At 39.3% G+C, this 27,674-nt stretch overlaps 1 protein-coding gene across 1 annotated transcript in view; it reads left to right on the plus strand.

Annotated features, from left to right (window-relative positions):
• The window catches only part of LAMA3 (laminin subunit alpha 3), a 119,161-nt gene that overhangs the window by 11,974 nt on the left and 79,513 nt on the right, over window positions 1–27,674 (plus strand). Inside the window, exons 3-13 of the mRNA XM_071737333.1 lie at window positions 5,121–5,238; window positions 5,851–5,969; window positions 7,518–7,688; window positions 10,846–10,940; window positions 12,165–12,280; window positions 16,112–16,230; window positions 19,185–19,275; window positions 19,964–20,095; window positions 21,874–21,936; window positions 24,371–24,505; window positions 27,539–27,673. Of these exons, the coding sequence (XP_071593434.1) occupies window positions 5,121–5,238; window positions 5,851–5,969; window positions 7,518–7,688; window positions 10,846–10,940; window positions 12,165–12,280; window positions 16,112–16,230; window positions 19,185–19,275; window positions 19,964–20,095; window positions 21,874–21,936; window positions 24,371–24,505; window positions 27,539–27,673 (1,294 nt within the window). The remainder of the gene's footprint in view (window positions 1–5,120; window positions 5,239–5,850; window positions 5,970–7,517; window positions 7,689–10,845; window positions 10,941–12,164; window positions 12,281–16,111; window positions 16,231–19,184; window positions 19,276–19,963; window positions 20,096–21,873; window positions 21,937–24,370; window positions 24,506–27,538; window position 27,674) is intronic.

Genomic DNA, 27,674 nt, shown 5'->3' on the forward strand with positions numbered 1-27,674 from the left:
CTAAAAGGGGCTTTTAGGAATGGGGAGGGTGGGTAAAATATTGTCCCTGCGAAACACCAAAATGGGGATGCTAACATCACAGAGACTCTTGTGTTACTTTATATAAGGGAATTCTGGTTCTGAGTATTTCATTTTGTGCGGGAAGATGACTTTAGATCATGCCACAAAACACCACTCTTTGAAGTTAGTTGATTTTGGCTCATACCCCGGGTAAGGTGAAACTACTTGTGAACTCTAGATTAGCACAGCTTCAGCTGATCAAGTAGCAGCTGTCTGATGGAAGTTTCTGAAAATGGTATCAGGTAATGCATGCTTCACTTATTCCTCAGTCATGCTACAAGCAGCTCATTCTGAGCTGAGCTGACAGCCCCAGTCAGGAAAAGACCTTAACTAATTCCTTTCTTGCTCACGTGTTACCTTTTAAGACATGCTCAATGTGCTGCATTTTCTTAAAGCTATAATTAAGGATCCTGGCTCCGTAATTTTTTTGTTCTGTCTGCATGAATCTATGTGATTTGCTTGAAAATGTGGGTTTGATATTAATTTGGTATTACTCTCCAAATGTACAGAAACAAATCTTTCAAATCTTGCTGTCCTTAGATTTTCTATCCAGTTCTTCTTCACCATCCCTTTAGGAATTTGTTCCCTCTCATGGATCTCACTTCCCTCAATGTCTGTACTTCTGCTTCTCCTACTTCCCTTTTCTGTGCCCATTCTTACACGTAACTTTAATTTTGTCATATATTGTCCTAAATACTGCAATTTCAACTCAATATAGTACAAACAGAACCTCCAGCCCTCCCCCCCTTCCCTGTGTTCCCTGCCAGTGCTGACAGTACTACTGTCCTCTTTTTACTTTGGACTGGAGCCCTTGTAGGGGAATGTTTATCTCGTAGACAGCTGAGGTCTGAATTGTACAAATCTTTTCTCATATGAATAGCATCAGTGTTCTGCAAAAGAATAGGCCATATGTAAGAAATAATTATCAGCATTAAGTTGGTCTCTGTCCAAATCCCAATGGAAAAGTGGCTGCGTGGGAAATTTCAGGATAACTGACAGTCATTGATGTGTCTGCCTGCAGTCTTGGCAAAAAAAACTAAGGGCTGATTGAACCTGGACAAAGTACTACCCTTTCATTTTGGGAAGTGTTCCTTCATTCCAGAATACTGCCTGTGGAGCATGGAGAGCTGCTCCTTTCTGGGTCTACTCATTGACTATGGTAGAGAAAATACTTAACTTCTGTAGCCTGGTCAGTGAGGCAGATTCACAGGCACTGACTTACACAAATACATAAAAATGTAGCTTTTTAGTGTAAATGACTTGTTAAATGAAAAAGTGATATGAATACAACATGCACAGTGTCAGCTGAACAATGTTAGAAGCCCTGTGCTTATCCTGGGCTTCTGCAGCCCAAATAGTGAAGCTGGCATGCAAGAGTGACTTGCATTAGACACTGAAATGACTTGCACTTAGACATGGGAACAATTTTCCCAGAGAAGTTTTAGGTGCCTTTCCCCTGGAAGAGTTCAAGGCCAGATTGGATGGGGCTTTGAGCAACCTGGTCTAATGAGAGGTGTCCCTGCCTGTGCCAGGGGTCTTGGAACAAGGTGATCTTTACAGTCTTTACAGTCTTTTCATCTGCTTTTGCTGTGAGTGAGAGAGGCCCTTAATCACAGAAACAGAATCATAGAATGGTTTGGCTAGGAAGGGACCTTAAAGATCATCACTATCTATGCAGATATGATGTAGTTTTATCCATCTTTAGACCTTGTCCCTTCCAACCCTAGCCATTATATGATTGAGACAGGTTGGTGACTTAAATTTTGGTGATACAGTGTCATGAACAACCACTGATTTAATTTCTATCAAGACCTATCCCTTTGCCCTTTCTGGATATGACTATACAAACCTGAGAATTATTTCAAACTATGAGATGCAAGGAGAGCTGCATATGGATGGAAGGTTTTCATATGCAACAGTAGTTTGAAGTTGCCATGCATTTTCTTCCCCGTTTTCTGGTTTGCATGGATGTATGCAAATGAGGTTCTGGATGTCAGTTCTTGCATTGGCAGACTTGATAGAGTGTGTTTTGGGGTTCCTGGTATAGTACACTTATGGGACAGTAGTTCAGTTTCACGCCCTATGAGTAGTCATGCACTTGACAAATTCCACAGCTGCAGAGCAGATGTGGCATGCAGGTGTTTAATGGGTGCTACGTGCTGATTCAGCTCTTTTCCTCTTGTGTGTCTTCATTTTGGCCACTTTATCCTTTAGATGCTCATGAAAGTTTGTAGTCCAGGGTGACACTTACTGCATATGTGAGTATGCCCCATTTCTTCAGCAGTGTGGAAGCACAGTGGAAATGGAATTCACTGCTCCTGTTTTGCTCACACTTATGAGCAAGTATCTCCTGTTACAAGATGAGACTGATTGTGTCAGCACCTTGAGTAGCATCTGTTTAAAAGAATATAATAACTGTATGACAAGCTGAAGCAGATGTCATCTACATTTTTTGCGAGTAGGTAGAAGGTCATTGTTGTAAAGATTCCACAACGTGACTACAAGCAATGGGGCCTCTGAGAGAGCAGGATCTTTTCTGTATGCCTCTTTTGTTTCCTCTTGAGCTTTCGAAACCAGTTGTTCTGATTAAATTTGTATCAATCAACATATGGAGTGTTATGCACACTTGTTAACATGCATGTAAGGATGGGACTCGAAAACACCTTAACACAAAGGGGATTCAAGACTTAATTAATGGATAAAGAGTTACCTCCCCAATGTAAACTTGGTTTGAACAGGGCAACGCACCTTGAGAGATTCAGCTACAAAAAGGAAGAATATAAAGCACCTAATTCTTTTTGTTTGTTTTCGTTTTGTTTAGGAATTTCAGAACTATTAAGCTTTCCTGCTAGGATACCAGTCTTTGCACTGAATGGTCATACTGGATGACTTGTAATGTCTGGATGGCCAATGTCCCTGCTCTGAAACTTGACAGTCAAGTAGCAGAAGTTACTTAGGCAAACAGTATCAGAAACTCACTAGGAGCAAGTCTTACAACAGTCCACAAATTATTCATATATTTTTGACAGTGTAGAGACTTTGTCAGTAATTTTAGGGCATCACTCCACCCTTGCAGTCATTGTGCATAGGTCTGGGTTCTGTCGTGGCTCTGTGAACAGAATGGCTGCCACTTACTTTGCTTGATACTGTTGTCTGCTAAGTAATTTTCCATATGTAGATATTGTCTGGCTATCTAGGTACCTAATTCGATATCACAAGAGGGGAAGTTGGTGCTTGTCAGGCTGTGTCAAGTAGGCTGGGTGAATTCCAACACTAATATGAAAGGTTTCCTCCCCCTCTACCCCCCCACCGGTTCTCTCTCCACTGACCTAGGTAAGTGACATGCAGCAAATCAGCAGTTTCTGAAAGAGGCTTCAAGGTTTCACCTGCTGCAGTGATACTGTTGCCCTGGATGTATGTTGCACATACTGCATTAAATGAATGCACAATGAAAATCCTCATTTTTTAGTTTTGGGATGTGAGGTATTATCATCAGAGCATGCTCCGTGAAGTCCCTGAATTTCTCCCAGTTCTCTGCAAGAAGGTTTTACTTTCTTCTGTGAATACTTTGAAAATTCAGAAGCTGATTTTTGAAATAAATGTGGGAAAGTTGGTGCTACATGTAGCCATATGACTGCAATGTGTGAAATGTGGGATTGCAGTATTGTATGTACTTGTAATTGTATGTAATTGTATGTAATTGTATGTGCAGTATTGGTTAGGGACAAATATTTCCAGCTGATTGCTCCACTGTGTTGTTCATCATTTGCATCTGGCTCTTGGTGGCCCCAGCTGGTGTGGCACCTATCAAATTGGTCCAAGCTGGCAGATGAAGGGACCAGGCCTGGCTGCAAATGCTGGTCCCAGTTTTTGGTTGGAAGCTTCTAAGCACTTTGTGGTTTAGAGTCTAGTAACCTGTGCAAAGTGCGAGCTTCAGGGTTATGATGTTTATGATGTTTGAGCAAAGATAAACCACAGTGGTATATTTGACATGAGGGCTCTGGCAGCAATTGCTTGTCAGACTGTTGACTATAACTCCCTGCTTCCCCCACCAAAGTAAGCATCTCCTGCAAGCAGATGATTCTGAATTGAGGTTGTTGAGAAGGAAATTCAGGTGCAGTTTCATTTCACTATTGTTTGTACCTCAGAATTGGATCACTTTTATTGACAGCTTATGTCCATTTTGTTGTTGTTTATATTCTAAATGACCCTTAGAATCAATCTGTGTTCAGCCTTTTGTATAAAGGTCCTTTTGCTGATGTTCTCATTTTTATGGTTTACAGTAAGACTTCCTTTCCTATCAAACCAATTTTTGCTCTAGTGCTTGGAAGCTTTCTGTCTTTGTGGTTTACTTCACCTAAAGAAGCCAGATAGGACTCATGGAACCATGGAATGATGAAGCTCTTTGAGCTTTTTTAGACAAAGGTCGTTTTTTGAACGAGCTACCGTTCACAAGATTCTCTCCTGTGTTACTTGATACCCAGAAAGCTCTGGGTTGGTTTGCTTCTGTTATTTGGAAAGTCTGTCAAGTGGCAGAATTATCTAGAAATATTCTTAGAGTGAGGGAATTAGAGGAGGCTTAGATTACTATCAAGTGCAACTAACACTGTGAAGAGAGTGGGGTTTTTATCTTGCATCATTGGATTTTTCTTGACTACAAGCAGAATTACATGGTTGGAATGCAAAACAGATGTACCAGGGTGCTGCTAAACTATCCTAGTTCATTGATGGGTTGAGATGCTAACTTTTCAGTGCTAAGTACTGTACTCTTAGCATGCAGAAGCAATCAGTCATGCACATAACAGAGCTGTTCTGAAATGTAAGAGACAGCATTTGACACAGTCCTATACAGCTTTCTTGAAGTAATGGAACATGTTGCCAGGTGATATAGCCACCTGAGACTCCAGTCTGCTATTTTAATGGGTACTAAATGCAGAGGATAACCCTCTTACTGTACACTAAAAAAATACGTTTATTTACATTAGGTTTAGTATTGATGTACTTTTATTATAAGAGTTCTAAAAAGCTCCTGATAAGATCTGTGTATATTCTGTTACCAGCTCTTCCACGTTGCCTATATCCTTATCAAGTTTGCAAATTCTCCTCGTCCAGATCTCTGGATCTTAGAAAGATCAGTGGACTTTGGAAGAACTTACACTCCCTGGCAATATTTTGCTCGTGAGTATCAATCTTTCTGTTACTGCTCTTTAATGGACAGGTTTCTTTAACTGTTCACTCAGAAGCAGGAAGGTCAGACCTTGGGGCTTGCTAAAGATTTCAACTGCAGGGAAGACAGTAAAAGTCATGTACATTTGTTTTAGTTACCCACAGTAAGTGAGTGACAAAATTGCAACTAAAAATGAGTCTGATATTTTGAAAGTGGAACTCTGCATGTGAATACTTTTCAGTCACTTGGAAATTTTTGTTTTGTTTGTCTCAGTTTTGAGGTAAGTCAGAACTACAATGTCCTTCATCCCATGGAACCCTGGGGTCCCTTAATTTGTATCAAAGTGAGATACAAATTAAAATTTTTGAGTATATATATTGCTTTTTTGGTGATAATACGAGAAATATTGTGCCAAGTCTCTTCAGGCACCACTAAGTTGCTTAGGACAAGAAATGCTTTGCATATAGGAATTTCCATTTCTGCCGCGTGACACAAGAACTGTTGCTATTCAGTTATGGGCGTGATTTGACTTGAAAGCACAGGGGATTCTTCTTAATTAATTTAAATTAGAACAACAGTGTTTATTTTCGCATATAAAAATAATTCTTTTCTCACTTGGATAGACTCCAAGGCAGATTGCTTGGAGCACTTTGGGAAGGAAGCTAACCTGCCAGTGAGGAGCGACAGCGATGTCCTTTGCACCACCGAGTACTCTCGCATTCTGCCTCTTGAAAACGGAGAGGTAAGTGTTTTTTGGGATAGTGAAAGGTGTAATGCTGGAAGCAAGCAGCACTGGTTTCAGAAGTTTGCTGTTTCAATAAAAAAGTAGAACCTGAAGTAAGTTTTCACTTATGGCTGCTTGAATCTACATTGATAAGTCCAGAACTCATCACTTGAGTAGCTGGTGAGATTTTTCAGAGGGTGAGATGGCTTCTCCTAACTTGCATCATTCCCTGCTCAGGTAGGCTCAGAGCCACCTTTATTGGGTTTTATCCTGTTAGCAACACACATTTTAAGGTGTTGACCGCATTTTCTGAACACTTCCAAAGTACATAGTAGAGATTACTGCATGAGAATTGCTCACAGGAGTAAAGGCTGTAGAAACAGATACTTGACAGTTCATGAGTAAGAAACTGCTAAGTAAAGAATATACAAAATGCTATACGTTTATAATACATGTGTTTGGAAAACATTTATCTGATTTTAGCCATTGTTTCTTGCCAAGCAGAACTGTGGCTTGTGTTACTTGAATGAATGTTAAACTCCTGTTAAACTCCTGTGCTGATGGTTCGGGCAGATGTTCGTCTTTTAGACCTGATGTGGTTAGAATCTAGATCTGAACTCCTAAAGAGCTATCTAGATTTTTGAGCATATGGGTCTGTGGTTGTAGTTTCATATTAAAGTAGAATTTCTTCATTAGCTGGTGAGTAAAGTTTTCTTAATGAAATATTGTAAAGAATAATTTCCATAAGAACACTGCTTGTGCCATCCCCTATTACTTGCTGCATAACTTTTTTTAAAGGAATTGTGCTGCAGCCAGGAATGTCACCATTCCCTTGTTACATGCTTCAGAGTGTAGGAATTTGAAAATAGAAATCTGTTATCTGGATGGTTATAAATAAACTAAAGTCTCTTACTCAGTCCTATACATGCACATTGTTTATTTTATAGAGATTCATGATTACTAGACTTCTGGCATCTGTTTCTTTGAAACAACAACAAAAAAAAAAGAACCTGAGCCCTTGTTTTGAAAGTAAGATAAACCTGCTTTCATGTAAGGGGGTTTTCTAAAGCAACACTGTGTACTTTCTTCCAAAAGACCATTAATATGCTCCCAGGCACTGGACCTGGTAACAATAATATTTTCCAGGAACGTTTGTGGCTTAACCTGAAAATAAATGTGCTTTGGGAAACAGCCAAAACTTTATGTTACTCAGGCAAAACTCCCACTGACACTTATCAAATGTTACTATAACTATCTGCAACTATTCCTGTTGCTTTTTCCTATTAAAACATGTGCCTTTTTTGTGTTGTACATGTTGTTTTTAAAACAGATAGAGGCTTTTTTTTTTTTTTTCCCCGTTGTGCCATGTGGGTAATGAGAATTCAGGATGCTCCAAGACTAACAACGGTGTTTTTGCCAATGTCCTGGCATCAGTATGAAAAGTGTAGTTGGTATTGCAAATAAGCTCAGAAACAATAGTGTTTGGATTCCTCTGTTGATTTTGCTCTGTATCACCACTGACACAGTTGACGTATTTTAACAAAACTGTTCTTACTTGTTTGGTAGATTGTAGTATCTTTGGTAAATGGCCGCCCAGGAGCAAAAAACTTCACTTACTCCTCTAGCCTTCGAGAATTCACAAAAGCAACAAACATCCGCCTTCATTTTCTCAGAACCAATACACTGCTTGGACACTTGATATCGAAAGCTCAACGAGACCCCACTGTAACACGTAGAGTAAGTACTGTTCTCACTGAGATATACTCAACAGTTGTATTTAGCATGCTAGAGACCAAAAAAAAAAATAATCTGAATGTTTTAACAATCAAATTTTATCCACCTTTAAATCCCTATATCTTCACCAGGTGAGACAAGAAGATAACTGGGTCAGCCCATATTTATTGAGGGGAAGTTTATGATTAATGGTTTTGTAACAGACTCTCTTCTTTCCCTGGTTTTGAATTGGGAAGGAAGTTGGGTGCACCACAGGAGTTATAAGGAGCCAAAGCGGAAATCTTCTAAACTATCTTACACAGGGCTGAGGAACTAAATCTCTTCAGCTTTATTTTACACTACTTTCCCTTTTATCTTCAAAGAAAGATTTTCAGGGAACACTTCTTGAGTTTCTGGTGGAGCAATAGCCAAAGGGTATACTCAAAATTCACTGTCTTTCCACAAATCCTATGAGATGCCTAAGTGTTTTCAGTGGATTTTGGGCTATATAAGATCTTGAAAGCCAAAGTCCCACTCTGGTGGGGAAATATAAGGAAAATCATCTTTCTCGGGGGAACACGGCATGGAAGTTCATATACTTGGAGAAATTTCAGGCTTCATATTGTATTGTTATTTTTAACCTTTTCATTTAAAATGAAGATTCAGTAACAATTGGAGGAAACCCTGGGGTGAGGCACTGCACAAATGTGTGTGAGAGTTTCTGCATCGACAAACATACAACTATTCCAGTTACTTGACAGCACTTCCATGAAGTTCCTTGATTGTCTTAAGTAAATTTTAAGATGTTGCTTACAGGCAGATATAAATGAAGTGTTTAGTTTACTTGGCAAGCAGCACAGATTTAGTGTAAGGAACTTCTGATATTATCATAGTCATGAGATGTAGGATAGATGAATGAAATATCAAGTGTTTTATAACTTGTTAAAAGAGAGTGCAAGCTTTCACTGTAGAGACCTTCCAAATCTAGAAAAGAGTTAATATTCTTAAGGAAAATCTTTGTGTTAAACTTATTATAGAATCAGATGAAAACCAGACCAGTTCTTTTCTCTTATCCAAGTACTTGCCTAGCTTCCTCTGTTAATGATTTGAGTTCAAAACACACAGAGTTACAGAGTATGTTTTATTGAGCAGGTTTTATGTCTATACTGATGCAGTTTGACCTATTAATCATTTTGGCCTGTTGCTAATTTGGCTTATGACAATACAATTACTATTAGTAGGAAAGTGTAACTCTGCAAGGCTGTATGAAACTATAGACTGGGTTTTGAAAACTTATACAAAAAACCCAGTCAAGTATGTTTCCAGCCATGCTGAAAACACTGAAAGCATAAGGTTTCCTTACAGTATGAAAATGGTATGCAGTTAGAAATTAGTTTGTATATTTGAATGGGGAGACTTTGGAGGCAAAAATTATTTCCTAGTTTGTATATCCCATCTACTGTTCTTCACTTGCTTAAAGCAAAGACAGCTAGTTGAGAAATCTCCTTACCTAGGGGAAGCATCTCATCTTTGTCCAGCCAACTCCAGCTACATAAAAGTAGAGAATGTATATGTGACAGAAATAAATCAGAGAATGGTTGAGGTTGGAAGGGACTTCTAGAGTTCTTCTGGTTCAGCCTTCTTGCTCAAGCAGGGTAACATGGAGCCAGTTGGCCAGGACCATGTCCAGACAGCTCCTGAGTTCCTCCAAGGAAGGAGCCTCCACAGCCTCTGGGCAACCTGTGCCAGTGACCCTCACAGTGAAAGTGTTTCTTGACATACAGAGAAAACTTCCCTGCATTTCAGTTTGTGCCTGTTGCCTGTGGTCCTGTCACTGGGCACCACTGACAAGAGCCTGGCTCTCTTCTCTTTACAATCACCCTTCATGTATTTGTATGCATTGATGCTTCCCCTGAGCTTTCTCTTCTTCAGGCTGAGCAGTCCCAGCTCCCTCTGCCTTTTCTCATAAGAGGAATGCTCCAGTCCCTCCATCACCTTCATGACCCTCTGTTGGATTCCCTTCAGCAGACATGTCTCTGTCTACTTTGTACTGGGGACCCTGGAACTAAACACAGCACTCCAGATGGGGCTTCACCAGTGCTGAGCACTGGGGAGCAGCCACCACTGAGAGAAGCTCTACATAACATTTAGAGAGGCTCTATTGTGAACAGAGTGAGCAGAGAAGGCATAATGGCATAATATTCTGACCCTTTCTCTCTCCCATCCTCCAGTGGCATTGAATCTGCCCCATTAATTTTTCTGTGGATACATAGAGATCAAGATTTATAACCAGCTCTTGGTTCTGCCTGGTGCTCTAAGGAGACAAGGAAGCAACGTCTGCTCTACAAAAATGTATACAGTGGTTAATATCAACACGTTTGCAGTAATAATATTTGCACTGAATTCAACTAATTAATTTTTTATCTTCTGTTGCCTGGATGCCTGCAAGGCACGAGGAGGAGATACAGATCATTTCAACTTCAGGTTATGTTTTTGAATCCAGCTTCAGTTATGAGTGATTTTCACTGAGCTGGTGATTTTGGTCTAATTCTGGTGCTTAGCAATCATGTCAGAATGGGGAAACTGCAGTACCCATACCAGCACATATGTTTTTTTTACCAGACAAATAGCTCACAAATTGATATGTTGACGGTACTTTACATCTCCATCCTCACGGTGTCTTTGAACAAGCTTTGGGCTTGGGAACTGGTGGCTGTGTAGCTGCTGTGGAATGGAGAGCTACAGCACTATGCATTTGGTGTGAGCTGCACAAACCTGTTGGCACCGGGCACCCCATGAGCATTGACCTTGATTTGCTTGTACTTGTACTGAGACTTGGAATGGACTCCCCAGGGAGGTGGTGGAATCACCATCCCTAGAAGTGTTTAAAGACCATGTAGATGAGGCACTTCAGGACATGCTCCAGTTTGTGTTACAGATATTGATGTATATATTTTATTGGGGGAGGAAGGATGTTGATAAAAGGACATGGTGATCCTAGTGGTCTTTTCAAACTGTGACGATTTCATGATTCTGTGATAGACATCAACAGAGGTTTGACCATTGGCTGCCTGGCTTTGGCCTTTGAAGTTCTGATCAGCAAGATTTAGCAATCTGATGTTGGTATTTCTGACACAACACCAGGAAAGATCTATATGTACTCCCTGTGCTTGTTCCACAGTATTACTACAGCATAAAGGACATCAGTATTGGTGGTCGGTGTGTTTGCCATGGCCATGCTGAAGTATGTAATTCAAGGGCTGAAAACCAATACCAGTAAGTAAATAGAGCATAACATTAATTTAATATAGAAAAAAATGAATGTTTTCAAGTGACCTTCTTTATTATATAATGGTATTTTTAATTATGTTTGAAAAAAGAAAACATGCAAATCTCATGTATGTGAAATATAATAATAATAAGTCTTTACTTAGATTTTTCTTTTTAATTTAAATAAGAGTTTGGCAGATTGCATAGTTTTTTAGGACTCCTTCATTCTTTTTGGAAAACGTGGATTAGTATCACCTTCCAACAGAAGGAATTAGAAATTCAACTCAAGAACGAAGTTGATCTGCTTCCTGAACTCGGCCAAGATCCAATGGCTTTCAGTCAGTACTAGAAAAAATAAAACCAGAAGAAATTCCCTTTCCCTGTAAAGTTTATGTTCTCCATATTGATTTCACAAGGAGTTAGATCAGGCTTCTTGGCTCATCTGCTTTAGGGAAGGGACTGTGAATAATCGGGCTGTCAAAAATGTATTTTAAAAGCCTGGTTTAAACCATCTGTTGCTCCTACCCATTGTGATATTGAAACAAACTTTTATCAGGACAGTGCAATATTTTCACTTGTGTTTTATTGAAGAACAGGTGGGTGCATGGGTGCCTCATTTGCAGATGCTTATGCTAGGGAAAAGTGAGTACAGAAGGTGTGAAATCTATGGCAATAAAGTGTATTGTCTCTTGGTTATTAGACTGCATTTAGCTAAATCAAAAGAAATATGAACTACATTTTCTTGATGAATAGTGTGCATGATTTGAAAAATGACAAGGTGAAATTATGATCATCATTTGTTTGAAACACAAATACAATTATTGTAAACAAAGCATAATGAAAACACTTAAGAAGGCATGCATATAAAGGTGATAAATATTTTTATTTAATATATGTCAACAAGTTTGAACCTCAGAATGAAGACTAAACTGTTACATATCTCCTTAATTTATTATTCTTGAATAAAGTTTCATAAGCCTGTCTATTGAATAGAGTTATAAACTTTATCTATAAGATTTTTAATGCTAATAAGCTCATAATCACATGATTAAAGTAATCAATCATGAAAAAAATTTAGAAAAGTTCCAAAATGTTGTAGTATTACTGCTTGACCTCCTCATCTGTTAGCTTATGTTCTGCTCATTTCACACTATGTATAAATTCTGGACTGCAATAAAATCAAGAAAAAAAATCCAGCTTCAGTAGAATAAGAGGCTTTCATTTCTGTAGATTTCAGTGTGAATGTCAGCATAACACTTGTGGGGAAACCTGTGATCACTGCTGCCCAGGATATAATCAGAAACCGTGGCAACCTGCAACAGCTGGAAGCACAAATCTGTGTGAACGTGAGTATCCTGAAAGATTCTACATTAAAAGGGACATTGACAAACAGGTGGGAATTATCCTTAGCACATATGTTCATGGAGCCTAACTAAGACACTGCATGTTTTAACATCCTTTTTTTCATTATTGAGAAAATTCTTTCTATACAGCAATAAGGAGCAGATGATGCAGCGAATATTATTTACATTCTTCTCTCTTATTAAACAATGAAAATAGTAATTTCTGTGGGAAAATTACAGAGAAAAGTGGAAGCCTGTTTGTAGGACATTGAGTCAACATTTCTCCTCCTCTATAGCTGTCTGCTGACAGATTGTGGATCCCCACTAGCACAGCAGAAACTGTGGGCATTTGCAAAACTTGCCTGCCCCCCCAGCCAGGCTTCTGGTGTCGAGGTTGCAGAGAGATTGATGACTCAAGGCTGCCACTGCTTGCAGACCCTCAGCTGCCCTCTCTTCTCGTACTGACAGCAGCCCTTTGCTGACCCTACATATGACATTCCCGTTGGGGAGTCCTGGCAGTTCCACACTTCAGCCCCTTCCCGTGCTCATAGTTGGGGGTACTTTAGCTCCACAGACTGAGTAGTTAAGCTAGAGAATCCCCTTGTCCTTTCTTCTACCTCCACGTGTTTTCATCTTTTGTTAACTGTTCATACGGACCCCACTTGTTGGAGGGGTTTTTGCATCCTTCTGGCCGGTTGTACTGTCTATGTGCATGGACTGTTGTGCAGTCTATGTTCCAGTCTCTGTGAATATCATATTCTGAGTAAATGTGCTGGCAGCTGCAGTTTTCTTTGTGGCTGGACTAACTTCTTTTCCTTGTCTGCCATTCCTGAGAGCAGCGTAGCCAGTGGGTACAAACCGTTAACAGGAGAACCTTACTTGAAAGCCAGAGAGATGTATCTGTATAATTAGTCTGAGGAATAAAGAGGTGGCTCATTAAATCAAAACTGCAGTAGGAAGATTGAGTGTTGAGTGTGGGGGAAGATGATTAAAGTGTTTGATAGGAGATGGGCATGTTGGGACACAATTTTTTGGACAATATTTGAAACCTCATTTAAATTCCACTGTTTGAAAGGAAAATGTTTTCTGCCAGGAAGGAGATAGACAAAGAGCATAAATAATGTCATGTTTTTTAAAGGATGAGTTTACAGAAGATCATCTAAAAGATTCAGAGCCAAAACAACTTTGCTTCTGACTACCTCTGAAAAAAATACCCTTTTTAGTATGGATTGCTCCTAGCAGTTTGAAGTGATTTGTTGAGTGTCTCTGCCAGGTGCAGACCTCTTTTGCTGGCAGTCAGTAGTGAATGAATTCAAGCAACTTCCTTAAGCTTCCCAGAAGCCTGGGATTTACTGAGAGAAACTGAAAGAGGTTGGTGGGAGCTTGTAGGGATAAACCCAACCCTTCCTATGAGTTTCCCAGTACTTATGGGTCAGCAAATGGCACAAAGTGGTAAGAAGACACTTGGAGAGGTAGAATGACTTTATTCTTCTGTGAGAGAAAATACTGTTGCTGTAGTCTGAGCAAATAATTTCCTGTTGTTATTAGGAGACATTCTTGTGAGCTGTAGCTCAGCCAGTTTGGCCCTCGGGGCAAGGAGATTTATTTGTGTTGTAACTTTATTTTTTTTTTTTTAAATATTCACTTCTTTCCTTTTCTGACTTTGTATCTTGAACCAGCATCTCATTTGTGTGATGTTTTGTTTTCTTGGAGAACTGTAGGAATAAAAAAAACCCCAACAAAGTTCTTCACAGCCTGTCACAGCCTGGGCAGGGAATCCAATTGTGACCTGGTGGTTGCTATCAGCAGACTGTAAGGAAAGCTGATGGTAGGCTACCACCTCAGCTGTGTTGTTGGTAGTCTTTAGGAAGGGTCTTCCTTATCCAAAACTATTCAGATTTAAAGATGTAGAGGAAATGTAGGTCATGATCCAGTGTTCCTTCTCTTTTCTGGATGATCGTGTAGCAAGGCATGAAGAATCAGTTGTCCCTGAGTTGTGCTCACAATTGTGCCAGGTACTTGGGATAGAGTTTGGAAGGATTATTTCCTATACGTTTCCCTCATTGGGAAGCAGGTAGGGCCAGAGCCCTTAACTTGTGTTTCAAGTGCCCAGAGGTACTTTCAGGAACCCAGGCTTATGCCTGCCAGAGTAACTTATCCCCTGATTGAGATGAAGGGAGGATTTCCCTAAACATGAACTCATACCCTTATAAAGTCAAAACTTCAGGGATTTCCTGGGAAGGTTTTCCTGGAGTGCTTGAACATCTGTAATTATAAGCTCACCTAGCACTCAGATGTTTGGGGAAACCTTTTTTGCTCACTACATTCTTTCAGAAAAGTTTCTGTTGTTTCTCTCCTGTGAGAAAAGAATATCAGAGCAGAAAAAAAAAAAGGCGTAGGGTGAGTTTATGGCAAAGCCATGGTTCTGCCCTTTGATTTATTCTGTTTGCTTGTTACTCGGATTGGTTCCTATCTAATTTATATTATAGTTCTGGAAAATTTCAGTGAAGAGAGGCAGGGCTTTGCATGACCAATGGGAAAAGAGTCATTTTAACTAAGATGGGAAGATTAGGAGATATCTATAACTGACCTCTGTTAAAAGAGGTAAATTATTTTCTGGGTAAATCCGTCACCCTTTACTCAAACTTCATTTGCAAAGTGTGAAGCTTTTTTTCAGGTTAATTCTCTTCTGCAAGCAAGGCATGAACATTAGGCTGGCTCTGGGATTTCTATTGCTAGGCCTTTTTGCCAAAGGTAAGACAGCAAAGGCTTTTCAGGACTTGCTGGAAGAAGATGGGTGAAGCCTGTTGATGTGTGTACAAGGCCATATATATCAGTGGATGTAGGTCAGATGTTTTCAATAGCTGAACTTCCTAGACTGAGACATATGTGAGGTTGATGTGCTTCCCAGCAAAGCCTCACAGGTATCTCTCAGTCTCTTCTGAGCACTGCAATATTAACACCTGTTAGAAGGAGTTAAAAGTATAGCAGAACATATATGTAGAGATGGATTCAGAGCCACTGTGGGTTCAGCTGTTACCTTTATTTGCCTTAAGGGAAAAATGAAGGAAAGGGGCCAACCACAAGCCACCCAAAGTAAAATTTATCACAGGTGAGACCCAGGGAAATGACTTGTCTCAGTCACCTGATTCTGTCCTTTTCTAGATAATAACAACATGTTATTATTAGTACTGGTAGCAGTAGTATTGTTCTTCATACCATACTTCTTAAAACCATACTTCTTTTTAAATCCACAATTATTGGGAAGTATAATGAACTAAAATTATCCATTCAGAAGACAACAGCTAGGAAAATTTATAGCTAAGTTTGTTAGTATATATTTACCTGCAGCTGAGTATCGGAGTTCCTAAGAGCGGGTCCTTTTATTTTAATGTGTATATCTTATCTATAATTGTTTATTTTAAATTGAGATTTATTGTACACAGCTTCAGCCCAGATGTATTTTCAGACATGGAAAAATAGAATAAACATTTGAACATGTTTCTGATAATCTTAAAAAAACTGAGAGATGCTGAGACAATTCTTCTAGAGCTTCCTAGTTCTCCACTTATGCATAAATTTCTTGTTTTGAGATGGTGCAAGTAATGCCTCACCTGATAAGCCTAGCAGACCATTTTCCTCAAATCTAGATGACATAACTATGTTTCTGGTATGAAAATCCAGTTGTTTATAGGTAAACACGTGTATTTGAGCAAACTCCAATATACCTGAGTGTATGTATTCATAAAAAACTCTAAGCTGCTCCTTTATCTTTGCTACACTATGTATTTCCACCATTATAGTGAAAGCTGACTTGGAGTATTCCTTTTTCAGCCTGCAATTGCCATGGCCATGCCACTGATTGCTACTACGATGCTGATGTTGATCAGCGTCAAGAAAGCTTAAACATCCATGGGCATTATGAAGGTGGAGGAGTCTGCATTAACTGCCAGGTAAAAAGGTCATTTCAGTCAGTTTAAATAGATGGTGTTTGAAGAATGGCTACTGAAATGGGACTGTGTCCACACCAATAGTTTGGAGGCTGACCAGTCCAGGTAGCTCCATTTCTCTGGTGTTACTTGTACTCAAAGCAAAAGGTATCTGGAAGTAATTTACATTGTGTAACATTGCTTGTTAGTGAATAAAAGACACAAATTGTACATCTGCTCAGTCCTGTGTGATTCAAATATAGCCACAAAATGTGACAATTAAATCTCAAAAAAAAAAAAAAATTAAAAAAATCCCTTCCCTGTTATTACAAACTCTGCTGGTTTGCTGCCTAAAAGGAAGTAAAATTAACCAAATAAAATTCCAGCTCAGTCCTGTTGATTTCTTACTGCAGCAAAACACAGAGGGCTCTACCTCATCATCAGGAGTAAAGGAAGGCATAGGCTATACCAAGAAGGTTGCTTTTAGATATTGAAAGGGAACAGAATCGTAGGAGGGACCTCTGGAAGTCATCTAGACTAGTGCTCAAGACTAGATGGGAAGTTATATCAGGTTGCACCAAGAAATGTCCAGTTGAGTTCTGAACATTTCTGAGGATGTAGATTCCACAGATTCTGGGTAATCTTTTACACCATTTAATTACTTTCATAGTAAAGAGCTTTTTGTTACCATCCAGTAGGAATTTCCCCAAGTACAACTTGTGACACATGGCTTTTGCCCTTTTGCCGTTCACATCTGGGAAGAGTTGGCTCTGTCTTCTATGAAAACCTCTCCTTAGCAGTAGAAAACTGCCATTAGACACCTCTACCCACCTTGAACATCTCTTCTGCAAACCAACCCAAACCAAACAAAACCAAACCATTCCTTTCTAAGTTTCTCCTTACATGCCACATGCTCCAGCCCCTTAATCTGTCTTAGAGGCTTGGTTGGATTGAGTCACCAAATACAAAGTTGGAGTCAGAGACTTCACACTGCATCTGTCATTAATAAATAATGAGCTTCAGAGATCTAAGGGTTAAAGACAGCCATGCTTGTCTGCTGTCAAGTCATCTGAAGTATGATGATGAACACTTGACTGGAAAATAATTCAAAGGGAAAATTAACATGAAGCCTGTGTTCCCATGAAACCTATGCATCATGATTTATGTATAAGCATTCTGTGCATTTAAAATTAGCTGTATTCAAGCAACAACAAAAAAAGGAAATATCCATTCATAAGGGATGTTTTCCATATTATCGCCACAGCATAATCACATATTGTCCAAAAGGCAATCAGAAGAGAGTAATTTTGCTAGCATGAGTAGAAGAAATGTTCTTTGTCTTCCACTTGACATTTCTGTGCACAACTTTGTTCATGTTGTTTGGGAAGATTTATCATGTTGTTCCTTTCTTTCAGTTCTTTGTCCATGAGAGAATGTTTCTCTTATATTGCTTTCAGGATAAAAAAGAGCAAAATTAATCTAAATCTATGAGTCCTGCTGGGTTTTTTCCTTGTGGAGAAAACATGTGGATTTTAATTTACTTTTTCTGTTTGTCTCAGGAAAAAAAAGTGTTAAGAATGATTGTTTGAATGAAGAAGTGGTAGAATTGAAATGTGGCATATAAAGAGATCCGATTTCTTTAGAGTCTGATAACAAGGAATGTCTGGAAATCATATAGTCCAACTCCCTACTCAGAGGAGGTCTAATTAGTTCAGGTTGCTCAGGGAGTTGTTCAGTCAAGCCTTGAACACCTACAGAAAAGGAGATGACAAAACCACTCATGGTGGCCTCTTTTAGTGTTTGACCACCTTCATGTTAATTTTTTTTCCCCTGATATCTCACTGAAATTTCCATGTTCACATTTGTTCCTATTGCTTCTTATCCTAATGCTGTGCTCTACCCTCTGTATCCTCTCACCAGTTAGTTATAGATAGCAGCAAATTGTCCCTTCTCAGTGCTGGAGAGACCTGGGCAGGCAAATTCATAGAATCATAGACCTGGCTATGACCTGGACAGAGGTATCTGCCTCCTGGGACTCTGTCTTGAGTGGGGCTTTTGATGTGCCATAGGAGCTAGCACCAGTAGCCTCTGAAGAATGTGCCCTGCAATGTAGAATCATAGAAACATTTAGGTTGGAAAGAACCTTTAAGATCATTGATTCCAACTGTTAATCTATCACTGCCAAGTCCATCATGAAACCATGTCCCTGAGCACCATATCTAAACATATTTTAAAGACTTCCAGGGATGGTAACTAGACAAGTTCCCTGGGCAGCCTGTTCCAGCACTTGCCAACCCTTTCAGTGGAGCGATATTTCCTAATACCCAATCTAAACATCCCTGGAGCAACTTGAGTCTTATTTCCTCTTGTCCTATCACTTGTTACTTGGGAGAAGAGACCAACCCCAATGTCACTACATCCTCCTTTCAGGTAGCTGTAGAGAGCAATAAGGCCTCCCCTTAGCCTTCTCTTCTCCAAATTCAGCAATCCCAGTCCCCTCAGATACTCCTCAAAAGACTTGTTCTCCAAATCTCTCACCAGCTTCATTGTCCTTCTTTGAATGTACTCCATCACCTCAATGTCCTTCTTGTAGTAAGGGGCCCAAACCAACACAGTCTTAGCGTGGCCTCAACAGTGCCAAGTACAGGGGTATGATCACTGATAAATATGATATGATAGTGAAAACAGAAATTATTTTCCCAAAGTTTAGTTTTTTGGTTGAAATAGATGGTATATATCATGATTTAGAGATACAATTCAGCTTCACTATATGAGGATGCAATGATTCAGAAATCTATAGGGAACAGGTAGTAAAAGAGCAGCAAATTATGAATGCTGCAGTCATGTTCCATTTTTTTCCCGTGCTGATCCTTTTTTTTTACTTGTATGTAGAAACAGTGTAAAGGATGTTATTGTTTCTTAATTCTTCCAAGTTCCCCTTTTTATCTCAAATGCTCCTTGTGGTTTATTTTGCACAGCATAACACAGCTGGTATTAACTGTGAGCAATGTGCAAAAGGTTATTATCGTCCTTATGGTGTTCCAGTGAGAGCTCCTGATGGCTGTATACGTGAGTTCTTTTCTCTTAAGCATATTCATATTCTTATGGTGGTAGCATGCTTTTTTGTTTTGTATTTTTTGGTTTTTTCTATACTGAGAGCGTGGAATGTGTCTTCTGGGGTGGAAAAATGAAAGAGTGGCCAAAAGATGTTGGAGAACAACTGAAAATGACTTTCTTTGTTGCTCATGACCTTGGTTCTTTTAGCTCTCTGATGTGCATGTGAAGCATCCTTTGGCTCTTGGTAGCCTGAAAATTTTATTCTGTAGCTTAAAAGGTCACCAGGATCACTACTCCTGTGTTACATGGTGCTGAGCTTAACAACTAATAAATAATGCAAATGGATAATTACTAATATAACATTTTAAGAAGAAGAACCTAGACCACGGAGTGAGATGAGCAGAAGCCACGGAAAAGAGTGTTGCTGCAGTGCTGTGGAGTAATACACAGCTTTCCAAATTAAAATACCCCCAAAAATTAAACACTCTTAGGAACTAATAAAGGTCTTACTTCTAAGGGATATCACAATAATTGATTGGTGATATGGAATGCTTGGAAAATATGTAACAGTATGCAAATGTTGGTATAATGAGACCTTTGCAACAGCACATGAAGCACTATTATAATGCCATTGTGCACTGCTGTAAAAGACAAATTCATTGTTTCACAAAAAAGTTCCTAATTGCTGATACTTACTTAGCCTGCAGTTGTGACTTGGCATATGCAGAGGGATGTGAGGAAGGATCTGGCCGCTGCCTCTGTAAGCAGAATTTCCAGGGAGAAAACTGTGAACACTGTGCTGAAGGATTCTATGATTATCCCTTTTGTGTCCGTAAGTATACAAATAAAAATGCCTCTTTTTTAGTATTTTATTTGTGTATTGAAGGATTAGCTTTTCCATAGCACTTGAGGTGGTTACAACATCTGGCATTTCAGCTTCACATGTTTACACATTCTGGCATAATAGTGAAGAGAGTCTGGTTTGGTTTACAAAATGATGGTCAGTTGAAAAATTAAAAGGATACCACTGCTCTTTTAAGACACCTTCATTAAGGATACAGACTATCTCTTAGTAAGTCATGAACTGCAGTCCTAAAGTCCTGAGCAAATTGTACTTAAACATGTCTCAGGACCTTTAGGTATTAAACCTATTTAGACTGGGAAATGGAACATAACTGTTGTGAAAGAGATGGGATAAAATGGATATGTGTGCTCTTTGATGCCTCCTAGGATTTAGAACTTGTGTTGCTCCTGATAAAAGAAGCTGTCAGTGGATTCTAAAATAAATTGTCTATTTTAAAATGTCTATTAAAAATGTCTAAAATAACACCTTCATAATATTGGTAAGGTCCTCCTGGCAGGGCATAAGGCTCTTAGCCATGCTGTTTTATTTGTGCTGGACTGTGGGTAGGTACAGATAGGTGATTGAAGAAAGGGTTCCAGTTTGTTTCAGATTTTTCAGGAAGTGGTTGAATTAAAAGTATTTGTAAATCCAGAGAAAACAAACACTCTAGAAAAAAATTATGTGGCACACATGCTTAGTGCTTTTGTTTATTGAAAATATTAATAGAATGCTATCTAGTGCTATTGATTAATTGCAAATTAGATTTTTACTTTATTTTAAAGAGATTAAAGTGAAATGTTGGGAATTCAGAAAATTAAATGTGTTCCCCATAAACAATCCATACATAAAATAACTGAGGAAAAAAGTGACATCTGAATGGTGTTTGCTGCATAAAAGCTTGTGTCTCCACAACCAGATTGTAAAAATTCCACATGTGGGATGTTTTGTTCCCCCCAAAAGTGTGTTTCTGGCAGCCAGTTAAACAGGTGCTGTTCTGGGGCAAGATTTTTCGCCTAAAACCGAGGTACCCTGATAAAATTGGAAGAAGAGAGAAATCAATACAAAATAAAGGAAAAAAAATGTGGAAAATGCAATTCAATGACTGTGATAGAGTAAACCTTCTCTGTATAGTGCACTCTACACTTCAGATTATCATATTTCATTTATCTTCTTTTCTGTAACCCAACATTTTAAAATCAGTTCAGATCAGGAAGACCTTGATATAAATCCCACTGATCTTTGTAGCACATCAACTTTGCATCCCATCTTAATAGATGAAGGTTTATTGGGATGTTTTTTCCATTTCTGATCTGAAGGATTCTCTAATAAAAGGTTCCCAGAATTGATTCCCAATTCTGTCACTTCAGGCAATAAGTGGTAAAGGCACATAGCAAGAGAGAGACATTCAGCTGGAAGCAGGGAAATGAGTATAGTGTTCCATGGATAGCTCTCATAACACCATCTAGCATGAGAAAGCTTTCTGTACAAAAGGGTAAGGAGCAAGGAAGCAGCCTGGTAGCACCAGATGGTGTTTGGCCTTTCATAATGTTCTTTCAAGAAGAGATGTTTGTACCTGAATTGGAGAACAAAAGGAAAATGTTTCTTACCCTGTTCCTAATTGAACAGAAAATAACTGAAGGTGGTTACCAGTCATGTGAATATCATGCTCTCTGTATTGACAGCAGGTGACTTAACAGTTTGTCATTATTTCAGTTAAATAACTGTGTCTGTTTCAAATACATTTAATTATTTCTTTTCTCTTAAAGGTCTTCCTGTATATCCATTTACTTCTCCAAATCCAAGAGATGATATGGCTGGTGTCATAATTGGCAAGTTCTTGGTGTTTCCACACCCCTCCACCCCCCATTTTGCTGTTTCTTCCCCGTGTTAGGGCTTTTCACCATATCAGTGGGGCCTACTCTTTTGTGAAAATTTATGTAGTAATTTTGCTACTGTTGGTATTTATGTTTCAGACACCCTTTATTCTTCCTAGAAGTTCATCAAACTGTCATGTTTGTATTGAACAGTTTAGTAGGCTAGTTTTGGAAAGAGTTATGGATCAAAATAAATTTGACCAGCCTCCGGCAAACATCTGCAGAGAGGGCTGACCATCTTCTTTGGTGTTCTTACAAACAGATCCATCAAGACTTTCTGACACATACAACTTGTCAGCTGCTTTGCCGTGTAAATCTTTCTTCAGGCTCACTGGCCTCTGCTTCTGGAGTGTCCTCTTGCACCTGGCAAATTGTACATCGCCCTTGGCAGTGAAAAACACTGATTTCTGAGAACTGCATACTTCTTTTTTAGCTCACTGCAGAGCTGCCTGCAATCCATACAATGGTTCCCTCAGTGGACTTACATTTTTTTAGTGTATATTATTATACTGCAGTAGGGAGACATCATCACAGCTAGCACTGAATCGCATACATGCTTGTAATAAAATTCAAGATTAATAACTTTAAGAAAAGCTCAAAAACTTTTTCATCAACAGTCTTCCCTTTCATTTCTGTTAGCTTTAATAGATCAGCAGTTTATGTTGGCAATGAAAACATATTTTCTTCTGTGAACGTAGCAGACACTTAGACAAAAGCAGACAGTATGTATTTCCACATATGCATTTACAAGTCTCTGTTGTTTTCAAAGTGTCTGCAGTTGCCATCCCAGCCCACAAAGCCTCAGTGTCCTGTACCACTTATCTCCTTTTTACAGCATCCAAAATAATTCCCCGGATATGCCTCTGAATATGCTCTGTCACATATCCCCTTCTCTCACATATTTTTAAAAGGAAGAAGAAAGAAAACTCTGAAGAAAAAGTAATGAAAATAAGCGGGAGAGAACATTTCTTGAGCTATTTATATTTTGAATTAGTAAAATCCGAGTCTGAAGGCATAAGAAAGGCAGCTACCTCTGAGTGGAAGTTTCTGTGTGTGTAGAAGTTGTAAATTTGTGCTGGCAGATTGAGCATGAGTCCAGATCATTATGTTTTAAAGTGAGATTTGAATGTAAGGGTCATGCAAGTAGTTTTGCCAGTTCAAGAATAATAACTATTAAATACTGATCTGTTTTTTCTCTGCAAAAATACCATGAGCTGCATGATTTGTGCACTAAATGTGTTCCTGTTTTCCTTTTCCTTTCCTGTTGTAACTAGAGGGTGGCTGCAAACCAGGATATTTTGGCTCCCAGTGTCAGCGTAAGTGGTGCCATTTCTTTGATGCATGAAGCCCGCGCTTGGTTTAAATGCCAGTGAAATAGGAAATAGTTTAAAATCCTAATGTGGCAAATGTTTTCTTTACAAATGTGCTCCTCAGCGTGCCAGTGCCACGGTGCAGGAGTGCTGGGCAGTGACTGTGATGGCAACACTGGACAGTGCAGATGTCGAACTGGATTTGGGGGATTTTCCTGCGATACCTGCGCTGCTGGGTATTTCCATTACCCTTTTTGTCAGGGTAAGCCCAATGTTCACTTTTGGCAAGTGTATCCAACACACAGACCCAGGTTTTATACCTATGGTTGAAGATCTTTTGCCATGGAGATGTGTTCATAAGGGGCTCTCACAAAACTCAAAGAAGTCAAAGAAGAAAGATGTGACGATGGGAAGATTTCTCTCTAAAAATATTCCCGTTTCTTGAACGCTGCCTACAGTGTGATGCAGCTGTCAGGCTCCAGTGTGGGGTTGGATTTAGTAACATTGGTGAAATTTGGAATAACTTTGCAGACATTTCTGTTCCTTACCTCTGTTGTGTTTGGGTTTTTTTAATAAATAATTTGTCTTTGAGTTTACAACCTCACTTTGATTCACCAAGCTGCCCTTTCTAATAAAAACCAGAAAACTGATTTTAAACTTTATTAACCATCTCTGTACTCTACTGTCTTCTAAGGCATTTTATTACCCCCTCACCTGAGATGGTAACCTGAAACCATAAATGGTTTCATTTCAGTCTTTAAAAAGAATGGAACTACTTCCAAAAGTTGACACACCACTTGATGTGGTTAAATCAGATTCTGAGTGGTGACATGCTAAGCGTAGTGCTGCAACACTGTTAGTTTGAGCCAAATTATTTTGCTCCTTCATTACTGTCTCCCTTGATGCTGAATTATTACTGATGTGGGCAATCAATAAAAGCTGTTACCAATCAAAAGAAATCTGATGGGACGATTTTGGTGCTGTTCAGCATCAGGAGGGTTGGGGTTTTTTTTTTAATTTAAAAAAGATAGGAGAGCTTGTTCAGAAGCTGCCTCAAAAATGTCTTTTTTCTTTTGTAGTGTGTGAATGTAATTTGTCAGGAACACAGCCCGAAGTCTGTGATTTTCTTGGGAGGTGTCTTTGTCGCTCTGGGGTAGCTGGGCTTCAGTGTGACAGCTGTCACCCTGGCCACCACTCATTCCCTGCCTGTCAAGGTAAGGCTGCTGGTCACAGGGACAGCATCAAACAGGTCTGCAAACAGGCAGACTGGAGTGCTTTTCAGGTACCATTCTTCTAGTGGCTGGAGTAATGTTCACAGCAGTACATGGGCAAGGGACCCTTGTTCTCTGCAGTGAAATCCTCATACATTCTCATTCTCCAAGCACTAATTCCAGGTATGTTTCTATAATAAGGAAGATTTTCTCAAAGGTTTTTTGTTTTTTTTTTTCTCATGGTCAGAGAGTTCCATATAGCCTCAGTCTTACTAATAGCTGTAGGCTGTCTAATAATGCTTACTAGTAACATAGCTGTCTTAGTAATAACCAAAGGATCTGAAAGGTGTTTTCACTTGGAGACCCATGGCAACAGATCATGCCTGACTGCTAAGGAACTGACATAGATGAGCTGTTGAGCATTAAGCTATTTTATCAGAGGTCTTTTTTGGGCACCTTGTAAAATGTGTGTATGGTAAATACTGGAAATGAGAAGCTCCCATATTGTCCTTCACAGTGATTTCTGGCTCATTTTAAGGTCTTATGACAGGCACAGAGTCAACCTGTTCATATAATCATTAAATAAGAAAGATGTCCATAGGGTTTCACCAGTGTGCCTGAAGCCAAGGACTAACCTGCCTTTTACAAGAGAAGAAGACTAATCAGCCCTGATGAAGCATAACCTTGAACATCATAAAGGTTTTCTGTGTGTATGAGAACTCCATCAAGTCTTGCCTGGTCCCTTGATTTCATCTGCCTTGCAGTGACTAAGAGAGGCTCTTAATCATAGAATTGAAGAATGGTTTGTGTTGGAAGGGACCTTAAAGATCATCTATTTCCACCCACCCCTGCCAAAGGCAGGGACACCTCCTACTAGACCAGGTTGCTCAAAGCCCTGTCCAACCTGGCCTTTGACAGTTCCGGGGAGGAGGCAGCCACAGATTCCCTGAACAACCTGTTCCAGTGTCTCACCACCCTCATAATGAAGAATTTCTTTCTGATGTCTAAACCTCCCTGTCTTTCTTAAAAATTCTCTCTTGTTCTATGGCTATATGCCCTTGTAAAATGTCCCTCCCCAGCGTTCCTGTAGCGTCCTTCAGGTACTGAAAGGATGCTATAAGGTCTTCCTAGAGCCTTCTCTTTTCCAGGCTGAACAATCCCAATTCTCTCAGCCTGTCTTAACTGTAACAATAAGTGAATTTTACAGTGAGCAAGAATACAGGATATTACTGAGTTCTGGTATATACTTTCCTGCACTGCTTAGCAAGATTTATGTAGATCATTATGGTTTACTTTCTTCTCTCTCTGTCTCTTTTTTTTTTTTCCTATGTCAGTCTTCTTCCTTTTGGGCTTATGTACTTGTTTATATCTCGTGAATAAACAGCAGACTCCTTTATGCCCTTGAAGTGATATATTCTGTTGTGGTACCAAACACAAAGAAATACCACATGACTGTGTTTTATGGTTTGGATCAGATTAACATTTTTTAATGAAAACCATAAAATCAGGATTCTGCGTTAGTACATACTGTTCAGTGGTTTTAACATACTCTAGCCTTTTTTTTTTCCATAGAACTGAAGCAATCTTAAAGCAAATCAAATCTGTATTGAATAGATTCGAACTTTTAACCCTAAAAAGCTGAAAGGAGACATAAAATCTCAAAAAAGCATGCAAAAAAAAAAATTGTAAATGACAGATAAAAATAGTTGAAAACACAGTCAGTGGGATGACTCAGAACTGCTTGTTCTGAGTTCACATCTTGTTCTGTTAAAATAAGCTGCCATGCATTTAAACTTAAACTAATGCAACATGCTGCAAACTGTGATGGAAAGTGAGCAGTCCAGCCTGCTTCTTCTGTTTGGAGTTGTCATCTTCAGAAAGGAGGTAGATCCATAACTTTTTGTGTGCCTCAGCTGGAAATGATCTCTGATCTTGCCTTCTTGAGGTCTGAAGCTTTGTTCAATAGGAGTGACATGAAAATAAAGCCTTTAAACAAATCAGTGTTATTAAAATGAAAAGAGAATGCAATATAATATTCTGCTGGGGGTTGACTCTAGTGGAGGTGATGTTTTTGGAAGCTACAGTATTTGTATTTCTCTAAAATTAACTTCCTAGGAAGCCCTATGTCTTTCCAGGCATCTTTGAAGTAAACACAGCAGTCAGATGTCTTTGGCTGCAGCAGAAAGAGGAACCAAAAGGGGGAAGTAGGAACATGAACATGGATCAAGCATGCAGTGTTTGTATTCTGTCAGTCAGATATTTCTGTCAGTCATAAAATCCAAACTTCAGGCAAAACTTCAGCCTCTTCCTGGGGCAGCTGGCATTCCCAGTTGGGCTCCCATTTGCATATCTATAAAGTGTGACCCTGTTTAATGTCCAGCATCATCTCAGTGCAATAGCACATTTTATCTATGACAGAACTGTTAGTCTGAAAGAGTGACAACTCCAAGAGGAGTTGTTTTTTACAGTCTGAAAACAGCTTTTTTTATGGTCTGACACGATCTGCCTGGTGTGTTACATGCAGATTCCTGCAATGCACTCCTTTCCAGGTTGTAGAAGTAAGATGGCAGCACTTTTTACTCTGGGCATCATTTGTTTGTGCATCATGAATTTGGGCTTGTGCATGATTACTAATAATCTTCTTGTTAGCCACTAGAACTAACTTTGTGGATGCTGTTTCTCAAGGTTTTGGGTTTTTTTGAAGATGCTAAGTACTTCTCTCATCTGACATGCTTCCCACTGTAAGATAGATTTCTGTCCCTTACATGTCCCTTACAAGGCATCAAACTAAATCTCTAAACTGTATGTAATAGAGTTGCAGTAAGAACCTGGTTATCAGTAGATGAAGAAGCAAATACACTATAAGCATCTCTTCCAGGATATTTATTTTTGGTGGTAAAATTATGGTTTATCTGGTTTCCTTGTGATTGCTTTACATTCAAGAGTAACTTCCTCTGAAATTCTGGTTGAAATAACCACTGGCTTAGACACGTACCTGTCAGGATAGTTATAATTTGTTTGGTTTTCTCTATGCAGAATGTAGCTGTGATGCTGTTGGCTCAGTGGAAAACACATGTGGTCCTGGAGGTCAGTGCCTTTGCCATGGTAACTATGCTGGACTAAGATGTGACCAGTGTGCTCCAGGTTACTACAGCTATCCCAGCTGCTTGCG

The sequence above is a fragment of the Heliangelus exortis genome, chromosome 2 (assembly GCF_036169615.1).
Source record: "Heliangelus exortis chromosome 2, bHelExo1.hap1, whole genome shotgun sequence".
Classification (NCBI taxonomy): domain Eukaryota; kingdom Metazoa; phylum Chordata; class Aves; order Apodiformes; family Trochilidae; genus Heliangelus; species Heliangelus exortis.